The 19,570-nt window shown below is 32.8% G+C and overlaps 1 protein-coding gene across 1 annotated transcript; it reads right to left on the bottom strand.

Annotated features, from left to right (window-relative positions):
* Positions 3,851–16,658, bottom strand: LOC109719062. Its single transcript, XM_020245578.1, has 5 exons — positions 16,374–16,658; positions 12,303–12,617; positions 10,538–10,739; positions 9,338–9,566; positions 3,851–4,294 (listed from the first exon to the last, which is right to left on the bottom strand). Exons 1-5 carry the CDS (start codon positions 16,455–16,457, stop codon positions 4,039–4,041), a joined length of 1,086 nt encoding a protein of 361 aa, XP_020101167.1. The 5' UTR covers positions 16,458–16,658; the 3' UTR covers positions 3,851–4,038.

The following is a 19,570-nucleotide window of genomic DNA, read 5'->3' as shown; positions in this document are numbered from 1 at the left end:
AGGCGACAACAACGACGACGACGATCCGCTCGACGCTCAGCCGTCGGCGGTAGGCGACAACAACGACGACGACGATCCGCTCGACGCTCAGCCGTCGGCGGTAGGAGACAATAGCGACAACAATGATGATGGACGATCCGATCGACGCTTAGCCGTCGGCAGTAGGCGACAACAACGACGACGACGATCCGTTTGACGCTCAGCCGTCGGTGGTAGGCGACAATAGCGACAACGACGACGATGATCATCCGCTTGACGCTTAACCGTCAGCAGTAGACGACAACAACGACGACGACTATCCGTTCGACGCTTAGCCGTCGATGGAAAGCTCCAATCAAATTATTGATTGCCGCTATTTTGAATTGGCTTTTGTCAAAAACAAGTTGTGCATGATGGATAATTTATGTGCACACACCAAGTGTTAGACAAAATGCCAAAAAGAATTTGTGCATAGCGCGTTGTTCATGTACGCGTACTAAACGTTCGATGAAATGCCAAAAATGGTGTGCATATCACAGAATGTCAAAGAAAACTTGAGCATGCTGCATTGTTCATGTACGCGTGCCAAGTATTCGATGAAATGTCAAAGGCAATTTGCACATTACTTGTGTGCGTGTCAAATGCTCGATGAAATACCAAAGAAAGCTTATGCATGATGCATGGCCGACATTGTTTTAGAGAAATACCTTGAAGAGGAGAGAAGTAGAGAAATGATAATTGTCGCTTTTCCTCATTTTCAGTTGTATTAATTTTGTACACCGATGTACAAGAGTAATAAAAGAAATGCATTCTGTTTTGTTAATTATCATAATTGACCAGCTTAATCGGAGGTTGTCTAGGCGTAATTAATTAGAAATCTTTATGATTTCTAAGGAGTATAGAATCTTTAATCTCTGTTTTTCAACATATAATCCCCTCGTCTAACGCAAATGCTTTTAAATTTTTAACACTCACAGTTATGTTAGATATATTATCCCTTATTTAATATTGTCCAATTGAAGGAAAAGTTGCACTTTATGATTTTGAGAAATAGTGCAACAATGTATAAACTAGTGTAGTGACCCGCGCGATGCGACGGGTAGAAATATTTTAGTAAATAAATATAAACGTAAAGAAGAAACAAAAAATATAACTATATTGATTAGATATAACAATAAAAAAAATATATTAGAGACTTTTATAATGAAATTACAACTTACCAAAACATAATAAAAGAAATCGTCTTATTATTTTTTTACTGTGTAATACCTTAAACAATGGATTGATGTTTAGAATTAGTATTCTAAACAAACTAAAAACATATATAATTTTTTTTGTTTCATATATATATAATGCTTATATATATATATATATATATATATATATATATATATATATATATATATATATATATATATATATATATATATATATATTGCAAAAAAAATTATATATGTTTTTAGTTTGTTTAGAATACTAATTCTAAACATCAATCCATTGTTTAAGGTATTACACAGTAAAAGAATAATAAGACGATTTCTTTTATTATGTTTTGGTAAGTTGTAATTTCATTATAAAAGTCTCTAATATATTTTTTTTATTGTTATATCTAATCAATATAGTTATATTTTTTGTTTCTTCTTTACGTTTATATTTATTTACTAAAATATTTCTACCCGCCGCATCGCGCGGGTCACTACACTAGTGAGTATGAAAGATCCAATACTCATAAGAGTATAGTAACCCAACTTTATATATATATACTACATACATATTTATCATGCTACTCTTTCTATTCTATATTACATTCTTCTATAAAATTTTAACAGTAGGACTAGGATACTCTTCGAACACGAAGATCTCCATATTGTCCAGCCGTTTTTTATGAGGAAATTTTTAACTGGACGATTGACGTCATTAGAAATGATATAGAGTATGTGAGATATCTAGAAACTAAATTTTATAGTTTTTCAATATTATTTATCTAATTATCGAAAGTGCTCAAAATCAATAATTTTTAATGATTGATATATGCCGTTTGCAAGTTTAACTATATAGAAGTATCCAAATCAAATAAAATTTTGATAAATTTTTTTTTGTACTATCTAAAGCAAGATCGAATCTTTGAGCTAAAATTTAGTACTATATCATCATTTTCGTGGGATATTTATTTCAAACATTAATTTTGAGTTCTCTCGACCATTAGGTAAATTATATCGAAAAATTATAAATTTTATTTTTTAGATATTTTAAATATTCTAAATCAAGTCTGATAAAGTTGATCATCAATTCTAAAGTTTCATCATCAAAAACGGTTTAGCAGTATGAAAGCCTCTATACTCCTAAGCGCAGAGTAACCCTACTCCTATTTTACTAGAGGGTAAACATCAATATGACCCTCATGGCTCATTTTCACTTTGCCCCCTCTGTAATTTAATTTTTATTTCACCAAACAATACTATATGAACTAGGATGGTAAAGTGAAAATTGTAAAAAAACATAAGGGGACAAAGTGAAAATGCACTAAACCACATAAGAGCAAGTTAAAACTTCGGCAAAGTGAAAATCAGTTAAACCACGGGGAGGCAAAGTGAAACTTTTTAAATCATAAAATGGCAAAGTGAAAATGAACTATATCACATGGGGTCAATTTGAAGTTTATCCTTTACTATATCACTTTATCTACTAATAGCTCCCTCAATTCCTGCTGTGTCATTCACTCTGACTTGCTTAGACAAAATTCTCAACCTTTTCTCAATCGTTAGATTGAATCTAAATTCTAAACACCATTCAAAGAAGGGTGTTTGGCTTAGATTTTGAGAAGTGATTTTAAAGCCAAAAGTGAATTTTCCTTCGGCGTTTTGTCTTTTTGAAAATCTGATTCTCATTTTTAGAATAAGTTTTCTAATTTTCGCGACCCAAAATGAAAAGCGGCTTAAACCTAGTTCTTAAATTTTGATTATGATTTTGGACTCAATTTTTAAATTTAAAATTTGATTTTAGATTCAAATTTTAAATTTTAATTTTAATTTTAATTTTAAATTGTAATTTCATAATATAAATTTTAAATTTTAAAAAATTAAATATTAAATTTTATGCTTGAATTTTAAATTTCAAATTTTAACTTTTAAATTTCAAATTTTAAAATTTAAATATTAATTTTAAATTTCAAATCTCAAATTTTAAATTTTAAATTTTGAATTTTAAAATTTAAGATAAAAGTTAAAATTTAAAATTTTTCAAACCAAACGCTCTACAGTTTTTAACTAAATCAAATTCTCCGAATTAAAATTAATTCTGCATATATCACTTCTCCAGCAGCTAGGTAAAACCGGCCCAACCAGTTGTTGACATGAGACATCAGTATTAATGAAACACGGAGAAGCACAACGAAGCAGCCACCAAGAACAGAAGAAACGAAAATTTTCAAAGCAGGGAAGCCACCATGGATGGAGCACTTAGGTCGAAATACGCAAGAAGAATTTTCATAACCAGTTTATCAAGTTATAAGAATAAAGGCTAATATCGATACCACCTGAAGAATCTGCGGCATCGCTGCTGTAAACTGATTTCTGCACCAATCTCAGCAAACAAAACAAAGTCCCTCAGATCCTTCAGCTCGTAGATCACATCATGTCATATTCCATCGTAAATACATGTAATTTGTGACCGCATGTAATTCGACAACAACAAATCCATTCGAGGCGTGTAGCATTGATGAGTCCATGGATACAATAGATATCCCCTTGCAAAAACTCCGATAAATCAGTGGTTGAAACTAAACTACCCACAGAAATGATGAGCACCAACATTCACAAGCCACATTACACTTTTGTGTCACATGCTTTCTCTTCAGTAATAAGGCCGCCGAGAATGTAACAAGCGAATTTTGATGCAAAATATGACGACATAGATCGAAATAGAGCATTTATTGTCAAAAATATCAGGGCTTTTGACTAACCATAAGATTGTACATCAAAAACTGAAAACAGAAGAAGTATTAAGAAAGGGTAATTTCTGGACAACAGTTTTACAAGTCATTTTGTCTTTGACTGATCTTCATTCTACGTGGTCGGCCTCGTCATCTACAGTATCCCCTTCCCTATTCCCCTCCCCAACTTCATCTGTGCTAGTCTCGACTTCTATGTCTGCAGTTGTTTCTTCAGCAGAGGAAAAGGCTGAACTATTCTTACTCGCTGAAACGTTTGATTCTGTTGTGTTGACCACCGCGTGTTTCTCCATCATCCCAGATAGTGCTAATTTTGGAGACCACTCGAGCACATCGTCGATTATGTTTGAGACCTTCTTTTGGTACCTGAAAGCAAGAGGCACATGTCATAACTATATCCACCCAAAAAGAATATACTTACATATATATACTCATACAAAATTACCTACTTACATTTTGATGCAGAATAGGCCTAAATCAATATTGATCGGATTAAACTGATTTAGTTTATCGTTTTTTTAATTAGATTAGATTTGTTGAACATTATCTTAATTAAATGAGGATTTTTAGCTATCCTCTTATTTGGTTTTATCTCTAATTATTTTTAGATTTTTAGATTTTTATTTTTCAGTTAACCTCAAAATAAGATTGTTTTAATTAGTTATTTAGGACAAGATCAAATCCGAAATTGGTTATGTGCATTTAATGCTAAGAATATTATAAATAAGTTAGAGATCTTCATTTTATCAGAAGACGATGATATTTATAAGTTAATAAAGATGATTCGGAGTTTTGGTGCACGAGCAATCTTTTTTCCTTCGCGACTGCGTAGCCCCTAGAGTGAGTTCAGTCCCGAAGTGAGTTCAATTCAAGGGTGAGTCCTGATTATCTTTTCTATTTTTTCTTTTTCTATTTTTTGAATTTTCTATTTTCATTAACTCTCATATTTTTTTAATTTCGAAATTTTTTTAAAAATATTTCAAATATTTTTCAAATTTTCAAAAAAAAAGTTTTCAAAATTAAAAAACATATTTTGGAGACCTCTTAAAATGTAGGACACTACATTCCGTCCTACATCAAATTTGGTATCAGAACTTAGGCTATTTGATGATTTTATTTCGTCAAAAGTTTTGAACTTGCGGGAGAAAATGGCGCAAGAATAAAAAAAAAGTGAGAAAAAGTATTATAAAAAAGTGGAGTGAAAAAAAGGTAAAAAAAAATGTGTGGAGAAAAAAGAATGAAGAGTGTAAAAAGAAAAAAAAAAAAACCTGTCTATAACATATGGACACATCAATATCTTTTCTTTTTCTTTGTATTTCTTCTTTTTTTTTTTCGTATTGAATTTTTTTTTTTGTATTCATTGCGGTATTCTGGTGCTTACCAAATTGTTTCGTCCGTAAAGTAATAATAATAATAAACCAAAGACCTTTTTTTTTTTTTTTTTTACATGTGATAAATTGGTAACTCCAAAAATATTTAAATTTACATGAATTCCACTTTTTTAAAAAAAGGGAAAAAAAAAGAAAACCATAAAAGAATAAGAAAAAACATTACCCTTGATATATATCATGGCCCAACACAACAAACCCACATGTTTTATCCCAACATAAAAGCCCATAGCCAAAATTAATCAATTCCTTGTATGTTTATACTAGTTACAGGGGAAACTGTATTGTTCATAACTTAGCAAAGGTTTCTATGAATTATTATTCTTTTACTTTTAGATGGTTCTCTGAGCCCAACTTTGATGTAGTTTTGCCGTTTTTATCTAATGCTAATTCTTACAATTTTTCTTTCCAACAATATGAAAAAAAAAATGAAAAATAACTGGTCAAGAAAAAATCGTTACCCACGTACTATTTACATACACACATGCGACAGACGGAGGAGAGATCGACCGATTTTAGAGTTTTGCAAGTCTAACAGTGCTTTAATTATGTGTTCACAGAACAAAGGAATTTTAAACTAACTCTACTATATATCATATTATCCAAAAGATCGATCTAGTGGGAAACAGACTCAGAAATATATATTAAGAGCAGGGATGTAAAACACGGATAGGCTCGTGCTCATTGATTCTAAGTTGGACTTTTTTCTCGTACTTACAGTATTTTATTGCTACCGCAGACCTTATACAATTTATCAAAACATATNAGTAGAAAAAAAAGAATTCATATTGAGTCATTAAAAGAAATATGCGAGATGACAAGAGTTGAGTTTGACGAATGATTGTACGATCAGAGGTCACATTTTAAGAGAAAAAGAAATGACATTCGGATGGAAATACTAGATGACTTGAGATGGTGGTATAGACAAAGGCAATTATCTCATTTTGATTTTAACAGAATATTTTAGAGATAGAAAAAAGAAGGTTGAAAGATATTGAAGATGATGCTAAAATTACTGAAGATGATTTTCAATGGATGAATAAAGTCAGAGATGAATATCGATGGATCCAACTAAAAGTTCAATTGAAGACCCTAATTACTATACAGAGTATACCACCTATAACACAGTTGGGAGTCGACAATTCTTATCCAATTTCATCCACAGCATCCGATTGCAAAGAAGTTCTAGATGTGACCGAGTTAGAATTTGAGCATCTGTAGTTAAATCATGAAGCCAAGGTAGATGAGCATGTTGGAGAGGTAAGACTACAGGTCGTGTTACCCTCATTGCCCCAGCAATATGATTCCTCCATACGTGAGCTTCTAATTGTACCGAAACCACTTTCCTCCTCAATACCAATTCTTATAAAGAGTCACGAACTTATCAGTCATTCCTATGTCAACTATAAGCCGGAAACTCAGATGATACAAGTTGTTCGACATGCAGGCATTGGGCTACATCACTTTATTCTACACAGTTGGTTGTTTCCTATCACCTTGAAAATCTAATTGATCTCGAGGACGAGATCATGCGCAGCGGAAGTGAATGATGCAGAATAGGCCTAAACGAATGTTGATCGGATTAAACCGATTTAATTCATCATTTTTTTAATTAGATTAAATTTGTTGAGCATATCTTTTAGTTAGTTAAATGAGCATTTTTAGCTATTCTCTTATTTGATTTTATCTCTATTTATTTTTAGATTTTTATTTTTTAGTTAACCTCTAAATAAGATTGTTTTAATTAGTTATTTAGGATAGGATCAAATCCGAAGTTGGTTATTTATATCTAACGCTAAGGATATTATAAATAAGGTATAGATCTTCATTGTATCAGAAGACGATGATATTAATAAATTAATAAAGATGATTCAGAGCTTTGGTGCACGAGCAATCATTTTTCCTTCACGAATGTGTCGCCCTAGCGTGAGTCCAATCCCGAAATGAGTTCGATTCAAGGGTGAGTCCTGATTATCTTTTCTATTTTTTCTTTTCCTTTTTTTTGAATTTTCTATTTTCTTTAATTATCATATTTTTAATTTCGAAAATTTCTAAAAAAAATATTTCAAATATTTTTCAAATTAAAAAAAAAACTTTTGAAGTTATAAATCATATTTTGGAGACCTCTTAAATGTAGGACCCTACATTCAATCCTACATCAACATATAAATACTTATTAACTATATTTTCGCACATGCCATTCATAACCTTACTATCCTACATATATGATCCATGCCACCTTTGGAAAACATTACTATCCACAACCAAGTTTTCTTAGTGAAACATATGAGTCACCAACTTTGGGTAATTTATGGCCCTACTTGGATGCATGAACATCTTAGTCGAAATCAAGGTTTTAAGTGCCGCCCGTGCCGTACGGCACGGGGGGCGTGCCGTACCGTGGCCCCAAGAAGGGGGCACGGTACAGGGGGGTCTCAGACCCCCCCGTCTCGCGGCACGCACATGCNGCGTGCCGCTCGAGACAAAGCGACACGCAGGTGTGTGTCGGCGGCACGGAGGTGTGTGTCGGCGGCACGCACCACGCACCATGCGTTCCGCCCTTTTTTCTTTTTTTTTTTGGCTTTTTCTTTTTTCTTTTGTTCTTTGGGGTATCGAGCCCCCCCTCCCCCGAGCCACCTATATTGTCTTTTTTTTTTCACTTTGTTGTCTTTTTTTGCAACCTTTTTTTTTTTTTTTACTTTTTGGCGGATGCTTTTTTTAAAACTTCTTATTTATCAATATAGGAGCAAATTTTTAATTGACATATCCGATTCATACCGCGGGTGCTTCGCCCCCCGCACCCCCCTCGGATGTCGGCCTGAGCCCTCAGCTTCCACCACAGACATTCATTTTTTTTTTTGCAAAATATTTAGTCAAAATTTGTCGCACCGTGAAGCTTTCAGTGAATCAAGGAAACAAAAATCGATCTCCTAAACAAATTTTGATCAGATATTTTTAAAAAGAATAAAAGAACAAAAAATATGGATGTAATATCGGGAATATATGACTTTCTCACAATACCAGCAATATTTATATCAACATTGTCAAATAAATCTTGTATTTGCAGATGACAATATGCCATATGATCAAGTGCGACGATCTATGTCGAATTAAGCAGTCAACTCTATATAAAGATGTAAATTTAAATAATTATTGTACTTGTAAATTTTATTATTATATTTTAATTTCTATTCTACATCAGGTATAGTTGTATTTTACTTACAAAAAGCTTACATGCATATTAATTGATGAGTATAGTAAGGTATATATGGTAAATATTCATAATTATTTATTTAAATCTTTCAAAATAACATTATAAGAGTTTATTGAAACCAAAAAAACTGAAATAAGTTCGTGCTAAAGCGTGTCAGTAGGAGGTTATGCGTATCTATCAGCACACAAGCGTGCCACGTGTCGGCACGCAAGCGTGCCTGTGCCGTACCATGCCAGGGACATAACGGCACGCCCCCGTGCCATGACACTTTAAACCTTGACTCAAAATATCTCTTCAATTTACTTAATAAGTATATAGTATTTGGTAGATGAGGAGTGCGATCAAATGCCTAGAATGGATACTACATTCGACCTTTTAAGTCATTTTTTTCAGATAAGATATATCATTTCACAGGTGAAATATGATATCCTATCAAATCACAGATATCAAGACCTTTTAAGGAACATAAATCCAACTCATAACTTCTAATTACACAAGAAATTCTTCATACTTAATCAATTACCATTAGATATTTTATTCCAACATAAAACAGGATCTAAAGAAACTACAATCTCAAGGGTTAAACAGGCAATTCAAATTTATATGTTAATAGATTATTTCACACAGCTACATACATAACATACATTAAAACCCTAAAAAAAGACAGAGCAAAGGTAGGCACAGCCATGTGTTTTGACACTTACGATTTCAAATTTGTGATGTTGTTTCGAGGATATTTGAGAAAATGAGACTAATGTTACATTTAAGTTTTTAGTAAGTTTATATACTGGTGAATGGAGAAGTTACCTGGCTCTAGCAGCTTCATCAGGAGCATGGTGTCTGAGAAGTAACACAACCAGAACTGCGACAATGGCATAAAATAGTCTTGAGGTCCACTTTGGTGGCTCTCCTTCATCTTTCTCGGGCCAAAACCGCACAAGCTCTCTAAATGTCGTTTCCTCAGCATTTATATTTGGGAAGAACCACACACGCTTCCCAAGAAGGATCCACAGAATACCAAAGATCATTGCTCTAACTGCAATATTGTGGAAAATGATGAAGCAGATGAGTAGAAAATGCATGAGAATGGCTAAGACTACTTTGTTTTTTGGAACTAATGTCCAGGCTACAAGCATGTTACACACATCTAGACATATTCAAACCACCTTGATGTCAAATTGAATCCTTGAAGAAACCAAGGGGAATCAACACAGTGGCATATCAGCATACAGAAACATCACTATAGAACTTCTCTAGTATGAAACCACTAGCGTAGTGTCTGATATTATGTATACTTACAAGAAACTAGAGGCCTATTGTTGATCCCTTTTGATATCAATATTTCCTTAATGAAAATGGATTGGCACCCAGTTTGTTGTCAACAATATATGTTGCTTAAATTGATAGCAAAATATCTTAAAGCAAGGCTGACAACATAGATGAATGGTACAAAGCATGAAATACATATTAATATCACTTGTTTCTTCTCTGGTATATGTTTCTTTAGTATTTTTCAATCTTTCGCATTTTGTGAACATGGACTTTCTTGCTTTGAAGAACCAAGATCTGTTGAATCATGCAGCTAAGCATTTTCATGCAAACATGATGTCCTTATTGGAACATGGTAACATGTAATGTCCATAGCCTCCATTGTTGATGTATTTAAGGTTCTCAAAGTTTGATTATCAGAAGAGTTAATGTACACGATTGAAGAGTCAACTACATAATTGAGAAAGCTAATTCCACAAATCTAATACGCGTAGAATATATATGAGTTCTCAAATATATTTGATGGAAACAGGAATAAATAGTTAAGAGCTTGGTAATAAAACATGCATTTGATATTGACACTGAATTAACCAAAAAACAATGAATACTGCTCCCTTCATATAAATTCTTTTGTCTATTTTATAGTGTATTAACAAAATTAATTAGCAAAAAAATGACACATAAAAGAAAACCTGTCGTCTATACTTCAAATAAAATAACTCAAAATTTGCAGCTTACACATTAGGATGGTTACAATAAACAGTAAAGCTCCAGCGCACGAATATAGCACAACAATCTTGCACTGATAGGGATAAACAGGGAACAAGCAGATTGCTAGTGCAAAGATAGGCCATAGAAAAGAAAGAATAGTTTGCCATAGAGTCCGTCTTTTCATAAATGTCCAAGCAAAAAACCCATCATTTTCAGAAAAGACTTGTTCCTGCACATGGAAACGGAAACAGTAACTTGAGTTTATCTCAGAGGCTTCTCGTATGCATCAAATTATACAGATAGGACATATAGAATAAAAACAATAGACCTACCAAAATCACCGAATATTATTTATATAGTTAAACAAGTATAGCACATTTTGTAAGATTTAAAGTACATGAATATGCAAATCCATAATCAGAATGAACATTCCAACCATTGTATTCCAAAAAAGTGTATCCAAATATTGATGCCGATACAGAATTACAGATTCAAGCCGGATAAGAACAAAGGATATCTAAACCATGATATAACAATAGTCGAATTTGGAAACAGAACTAGACTATCATCAAACCAATTTACAGCGTGGTACTCACTGCTGAACCTGAAAATTACAGCTAGTGAGGAAGGCAACATACCTCTGTGGCACCTTACAAATAGAGAAGAATACCAAACAGCCATTTTTTCACTAAATTTCATCAACATTTGTAAGCCTATAAACAAAAGAGACTATAACAAGATATTTCTAGCAAATCGACAAAAATTCACGAGGTTCCCTTTTCGTAAATCTACGTGCCATACAATCAGAATATCACATATAATTGATTCAAACAAGTGACCCAAAGCTCTACCTATGATAAAATCGGTTTAACACCAAATCTTTAAGTAATTTGAATCCAAAGGATGCTATAAGTTTCCAGACTCTAGCTGTTTGAATTTCAGGTCTTCAAGGAAGATGCTGGTATTTGGTAAACAGTGTGAAGGACTTTGATTTCTGTGCCTATTAACAACTCAACTACTGAGGAATATAAGAATAAAGATGAAAGTCTAAACATGTGAAAAGAAGGACCAGAAGAGACCTAGATGAAAATGATGATAAAGAAAGTGACGACCTTCAAATCCAAAAAGCATCACCCTTTGGACAGCTGAAGCAGAACACATCTACAAGAAGAAAATTGTAGTTGGGATCAAGGATTTAAGTGCCGTGGCACGGGGTCGTGCCGGAAACTTGCCGGCACGGTGCGTGCCGAGCCGTGTCGATGCGTGCCGGTCAAAAAAATTATTGTGTGCCGACAAATAATAGCATGAAATATTTATTTTCTTTAGCAACAAAATATTCTAACTATTTATTATGTCTTTTTATCACATCTTTTGAACTTTATTGAGGAAATTACTTACTAATTTAAAGAATAGAGGGTTTTGAACTGTGCCGTCGGCACGGGGTCTGTATCGTGCCGGTATCTTGTTGGCACGGTACGGCACGGTAGATACGGCCCGTGCCGATGGGCACTTAAAACCTTGGTTGGGATATGATTCCTATAGCTCTACAGATTGCCCCTTCCTAACTAGCCAAAATATCAGCTGTTCCTACCAATTTTAACAAACACAAAACCATTGTACAAGTGATTTGCTATTTGACTATTAAAGGTGAACCATCGCAAATGATAAAGCACATGTTAGAAACAGAAATTGCAGCTTACGGGTTAAAAAATTAAAAAAATCTTATAGTTCATATCTTCATTATGAAGAGAAATCTGGCTTTAAATCATAAAGAAGAGAAACCACTACTTACATGATGTATCTCCAAATGTGCAGGCCACGAGGATAACTTCTTCTTCCCCGGCCTAAGAGTTTTCACCACACGATCGCATCTTATCACAAGGTTCTTCCGTAGTAGAGTATTTACGATGTCTTCAACATCTAAATCTTTATCCGATCCTAGAATTTCCTTGATCTCTGGACAGTTTTTCAAGAAGGCAGTAAAATCTTTCCCTCTGAAATACTCAACTCGCGTTTCTTGCATAATAGCCCATCTAGATTCTAGCTGTTTGTTGTCTCTAACCTTCTCAGCAAACAGTTGATAAACATCTTTCTTTGGAGCTGGCTTCTGCTAACATCAAACAGAGAAGAGTTATTCCTTGTCAAAGATTGCACCGCATAGAGCTTTATGGCTCCCATACATTCATTCATAGATTAGAAATATAAAAATAATTGAAGAGAACATAAAAATGAATAAACAAGACTTTTTAGAAAAGAAATGAGTAAATGGAGTTTTCAAAGATCCAATTTTAAGAGTTCACCTAATAAATGTTTTATGCTGGTTATCAAACTGCCTAGCGCAACTTTCTTCTCTCCAGTCCGAACCAGGTTTGGAAATATATAACCTCCAAATTTGTGAAGTATATACCATATACATCCATACTTGGTGATGAATATGCAAGTAAATGTAAAACTTTTTCATAAAAGAAAGTAGAGCCGTTTTACATTTTGAAAATTAAGCCCATCAGAGAACACAAATCTGAAAAGTTAATACAACAATAATAAGCTTGGACAAAACAATGCAATAACAGTTGATCACTTGATTGAAAGGTCGCTCAAGTGGAAGTTATGATGGCCCAGGACATTCACGTTTTTGAGGAATTTAGTGAAAGGAAAAATTTTGCAATAGTATTAGAAATACTTGAGGATAATTTAGAAGGCCTGCTTAAGCTACCATTGCACATGCTAAGGAAAGAGGAAGGAGAGCAAAGAAAACTGTATAGTGAAGGAAGTGAAGCACACAAAGGATGCTAATAATCTCAATTACTAGCTATGGATTACTGAATTGCCTTTTAGATACAATACACAAGGTGAACAGCTACAAAATTATGGATCATTCATCTATATGCTAATTTTCCTCAAACTTCTCATCATACCTTCAACGCTAGACTGAAATGCCTCTTAAATGCAATATATCTTAAGCATCATATTCACACATCCAGTAGCTTATAGAAGTCTCATGTTGTGTTCCATACTCTAGAAAAAACCATAGGTCAAAAATCACAAAAAATGAGGCGAAGTCCAATTACAAGTAGGAAAGTGCCAAGTTGCTTGGGTGTCTATAAATGGGGTTTACAGGACGTGACGGATTATGAATGATTGGTCATTATAACAGGATAAGCCATTTATGGCTAGTGTCTATTTGGTATATTCCCTCTTCATCCCTCACCTCTAATTCCTCTTTGCTTTCCACCTTAAACAAATATCACCTATCGTTTCCTTCATATCACAAGTTTGTCTCAAAGGGATGCTATCTCATCAGACTAACTAATAAAAGTAACCTGATATTATCATAGATGAAAATGATCAGGAAGCTGCAAAGGCATCATAAGAAAATCATTGAAGCATAGCACCGTGGGATCGTAAGCATAAGAAACCAAACAATTTCCAAATAAGCTTATTCGTGCAAGTCCAGGAGTTAAAAAGGATGTTCAAATAATTACACATCTATCTGATATTTGTCCATTAGTGAAGAAATATAGATTAAAGAGGATCTAACTCATTCAAGTACAAAGTTAGATAGCAGCAAATTAAAGGCCTGATAAATGATTATCTCAGCCATAGAAAGTCAGGTAGGCAAATTTTATATTGTGAAAATGATTTAAAACATTTTGTTAATTTGGGCTCCTAACAATATCTTGTTGAAAATTGAGTATAATTTTTGCTATTCATGTAAATTATTGGCGTTAATCAGGAGACAAGATCATGATTTTTTTTTTTTTTGACAACATTACCAATTACTGTAAGTTGCAACTGTAGCTTGAAGGCAAGCTTTGGTCCATGGAAGTGAGCAGCTTTAATTTGGCGCAGTGAAATTATCAAATCACTAAACAGAGAATTTGAGTGCAATTGAAAAAGTTTTAGAGTTGTTAGTAGTAGGCTAACTGAATCGAAATTGGAAAGTAACTATATTGGAAGCAAGCAAGATGAGAAGACCACAGAGAAAGGTTTCCTATATATTGCATTTTTAGGCCGATTGAAGGTCTCATTTTGTATTGGATTATCAAAAAGTTTGATGAGATCATAACAGATAAGATTAATGACGAGATCATAACAGATAAGATTAATGACTTATTCAAATAGAAAGACGTGGGATATAGTTGTCTGGGTGTCTACAAATATAGATCTATAGGAAGTAAAAGATTATGTAATGTTTAGGACCTAAAATACTTTGGAAACGGCCCCCCTTTAATTCAAAATCTCTTCATCATTCTCTCCTCCAGATGACCTTTTATTTTGATACAAATTAAGTTCAGCAATGATTTCCTCTCACCTACCATCAACAAATATCTGCTCCCTACAACAAATCCATATGCGATCAATCTAATAACCCTACAAATTGATCATTAACACCAAATAATTGAGGTTGTGTCAACATTCCTGTTTGAAAAGGCGCGAGGCGTGGAGAGCCGCAAGACTCTCCCAGAGCCTAGGCGCGAGGCGCACTGCGAGGCACGCGCCTCAAGAAAGTGAGGCGCACATTTACTAAGCTTAGTTTATTTGATATTCTACACTAAAAAAACTCCAAAATAACCATAAAAAAGTAAAGAAAACGCATGCATATAGTTTAATTTGATGTTCTTGCTGACGTTGCTGCTGTTTTCGTTGCTGCCGCTTCTTGTTTTCCTACTGCCACTGCTGCTGGTTGCTTATTCTGACCACCGCTGGTTTGTTGCCGTTGCTTCCTGCTGCTAGCACAGCTGTTATTGGAGGCTCAACAGGGAGAGAATATAGGAGAACAAGAGACGGAGAGGAGGAGGCGAGCGGCTGATTTTTTTTAGGGGTTTTTGGGTTTCTTTCAAGATTTTTTAAGTATCTTATCAGGTTTAAAATATAAGATGCAAATTCAAAACCCGACAATCCGAAAATTTGAATTTATTTTGGATTTCTTTTAATATTTTTTACGTATCTTATCAGGTTAAAGTATAATATGCAAATTTAAAACCCGACAACTCGAAAACTTGAATAAAAAATTTCTGAAAACTTAAATATTGCGAGGCGCGTGCCTCAGGTGCGCCTCGCCTAAGGCACGCGCCTCAGCAATAGCGCTACACCTCGCGCCGAGGAGCGCGTCTCAGGCGCGCCTTTTCAAACAGTGGTCAACAAGGAATGTTTTCAAGTGATGAAAAGAATAGTGATGAAGGCACATCATTTCATGTAAAAGTTCAAAATCTTGGCCTGTAAAGAAACTAATACCTTTAGTTCTAGAGATCAGCTACTCAGAAACATAGCATCCTCCATGAAAAAGAGTTTAGCAAAACTAGAACTCGCATGGGGCACACCTGTTTCTCCTAAAACATGCCTCCATAGCTTTCTTTTTTCCTTTCTTGTTTTCTTTTCCCTCCTCACAGAGGCATCTCAATCTTTTTCAGAAGCTATTAAATATGAATCGAAATGTTCAACTCCTTTCAACGTGTGAGGCTAATCCAGACCAAGACAAGCTCCCAAACGCAAAATGTAACTTCTAGTACTTTACGAGCAATCATATGGTAACAGCATTACTCTTGCTTTCAACAATGCTCTGATACAAAAATTATTTTCCTATAACAACCAACTCAATAAATGGAGGATCTAGAGCTACAAATCAAAACAATTAACTCACGCAAAACCAAATTCTTGGTACCGAAACGCACTCAGGAAACCCTAGAATGCGAAATCGGGCCTCCCAGATTCCTGGAAACACCAGCAAATCGAAGATCGATTCATTTCTCGAGATGAACATGAGCATCGCTGATACAAACACATCTCACAATTGCCTTAACCAGATCAAACGAATTAAAACACGAATCCACTCCAAAAACAGCTAGAGAGAGAGAGGGGCGACCTTGGAAGGGGCATCGGGGAGATCTCTCCCGCCGCTCTGCGGGGCGCGGCGGACGCGCTTCTTCTCCGTCCCCGACTTCGTCATCTTCTTCTTCTTCTTCGTCCTCCTCCTCGGATCCAGGAGCTCGAGAGCTTCGGGGGAGAAAGAGAGAAAGAGAGGGATTGTTGGGGGTTTGGGCTTCGTTAAAACGGAAATGGAGCGTTTGCTTTTTTTAATTTCGCTTTTGGTAGTATTGTTGTTGGAGTTACATTTAGGGCTCGAACTGGTTCGGTATAGGTCCCTGTAAACATTCCTCTCTTTTTTTCCTTTTATTTTTTTGGTTAATTTTATATAGGTTCATGTCAATATAATAAATTACAAATATATCCCTACAAAGTTTAACTTTTATGTATTGTTCCTACAAAAGCCTTAATATTTTTAAATATTTTTCTCTAATTTATTACCATTAAAGCACCATCTATTTTATAAGTGAAATGACATTTTTTCCATCACAAATATATCCCTTTAGGTATCATTTGGTTTGAGAATAAGCAAAAAGTGAGTATTTCGGGGATTATAAATTAAGATATAAGCGGGGATTAGATCAATTTTGCGTTTGGATAGGTTATTCCTAGAAATAAGAAAAATAGCGTTTGGTTAGGTAAGATGGAATAAGAATTAAAGTGGATAGTTATAAATAAAAAATAATAATATTATTCTTTTCTTTATATTAGAATTAGAATTTTTATATTTTATATTTATATTTTAAAATTTAAAATATAAACTTTTAAATTTTAAAAATCAAAATTAAATTTTAAAATTTTAAAATCTCAAATTTATAATTTTAAAAAATTAATTTATCATGAATATTATTAGATAATCATAAATGTTAATTAATACATTAATTACCAGATTAATTAATCATTAATCAATTAACCATGAGTACTGTTAATTAATAAATTATCTAACTATAAATAATTTAATAAGTTAACAAATTAGGCTAATAAATTAATATATTAGTTAATTAATTAATTAATTAATTAATTAGTTATGTTGGTAAAAATATTAATTTATTAATCAATAAAGATATTAGTTATTGCATAAACACACTAATAAATAATTATTAATTTAGCTAATATTTTATTATTAAATTAGTTAATTTTTAATTTAGCTAATTAGTTAATAAAATGATATATATAATATATTAATTAATAATATTTTATTATTAAACTAGTAGAGGTATAAAAAAAAAAATTTGTTATTCCACCAAAAGGGTGGAACAGCAAATCCCCCTCTTAACGGGTTATTCTAGAATAACCCGTTAAGAGGGGATTAAATAAACTCACTCCCTCTTACAGTGTTTGGATGAATTAGAGGAATAAAGTAGTCTATTCCCACTTTATCCCTCAACCAAACAATGCCTTAAAAATTCCAACGGTTAATTAAAAAGTGATAAAATGTCAATTCATCTCAGAGTTAAGTATTTAACCTATGGTTAACTAATTTTTTTTTAACGAATTTTAACGGTAGGGACATATTTGAAAATATCGAGACTTTTGAAGGTATAACACATGAAAAGAACTTTGTATGGATATATCTGTAATTCACTATGTTTATAGGGACCTGTATGCAATTAACTTTTTTTTTTTTTTTTGGCCCTTTTCAAGAGAAAAACCAAAATAGGAAGCTATCCAATTTATCTTTTTCATTTTTTGAGTGGAGCAATTCATCTTTTTATTTTTTGAGTGAAGCAATTACTTACATATTTCTAAAAATGTTCAAACTTTTTTACTTATCCTGCTTCTAATATAAAAATACTATTTAACTTTTCAAACTTTTTTAAATATGTCCCTAAAATTAAATATGATTAGTGAACGGTTAAAACAGTCATTATCTTTATGAAATTACTAATTTTGCCCTTTTAAATAAACCAACTTTTCTTATTTATCCTTAAATTAGGAACAAAAAAATATTTTAACTTTTTGCAATATCAAATATACTTTTCTACCATCACTAATTTTTTTCATTATCTTTAAGTTAGAAACAAAAAAGGTATTTTGATTTTTTTTAATTTTGGTAGAAATTTAACTCGTGTTTAACTCGAGATGACTTAAAGGGTACTAACAACGAGATTATTTTTAAATAATAGAGAAATATACGAGGGGTATATTTGAAACAAAAAAAAAGTAGGTATATATTAGAAATTTCAAAAATTTTGAGAAATATATAAATAATTATTTTTTATATATTTATCTGAAAAATATAAAATAATTAGATTTAGAACTTAAAATCTCATATACCAATCATCAAATCTTTTTGTTATTTATGTTAGAGATTGTCCTAAGACTGTTTATTTTCCTACAACTAATTTTCAAATTGAAAATATTTTTTATTAAACTAAAGTGTAAATAAAAATTAATTTTCTTATAATTTTTTATTTAATAAAAACTTAGTAAGTTCATATCAGTAATTATCCTATTCTTTCATTTATTTTATTAAAATCCACGATAGGACATAAAAGAATGAAAAAGATTACAATAATATATATATATATATATATATATATAGGGTCTGGCTACTATACTCTTATGAGTATGATCGCCCTCGTACTCATAAGTTGTTTTCGATGATAGGGCTTCCGAATCGACGATCCACACCGTTAAACGTTATCTAGAGCATTTAAAACGTATAGAAATCAAATGTTATAACTTTTCAACATTATTTACCTTACGATCAAGAGGTCACAAATTTGACAATTTTTAACGGCTGGTATGGGAATACTTGCTAGTTTAACGGTGTAAAAGAATCGGAATTTGTTAAATTTTTGATAGAAAATTCTATTCACTATATAGATAAAGATCAATATCTCCGATCTTGAATTGAAGGATCCGATCATCCTTTTTTAGGACATCGTTCGATTTTGACCGTTCATTTTATGCCCACGTGATGGACTTTATTATGATTTCGAAAATTTACGAAATTTATTTTCTAGAAGTTTCAATACTCTAGATCATATTTAACGGAGTGGATTGTCGATTCGAAAGCTCCATCATTGAAAACAACTTATGAGTACGAGGGCTCCATTACTCATAATAGTATAATAGCCATGGCCAATATATATATATATATATATATATATATATATATATATATATATATATATATATATATTATATATAGTATATTAAAACGTAGAACCGGCAAGGCGCTATGAGCAG

This window comes from Ananas comosus, linkage group 1 (genome assembly GCF_001540865.1).
Source record: "Ananas comosus cultivar F153 linkage group 1, ASM154086v1, whole genome shotgun sequence".
Taxonomy (NCBI): Eukaryota; Viridiplantae; Streptophyta; class Magnoliopsida; order Poales; family Bromeliaceae; genus Ananas; species Ananas comosus.
The sequence above is the reverse complement of the archived record's forward strand: the minus strand, read 5'-3'. Positions and strand labels throughout refer to the sequence as shown.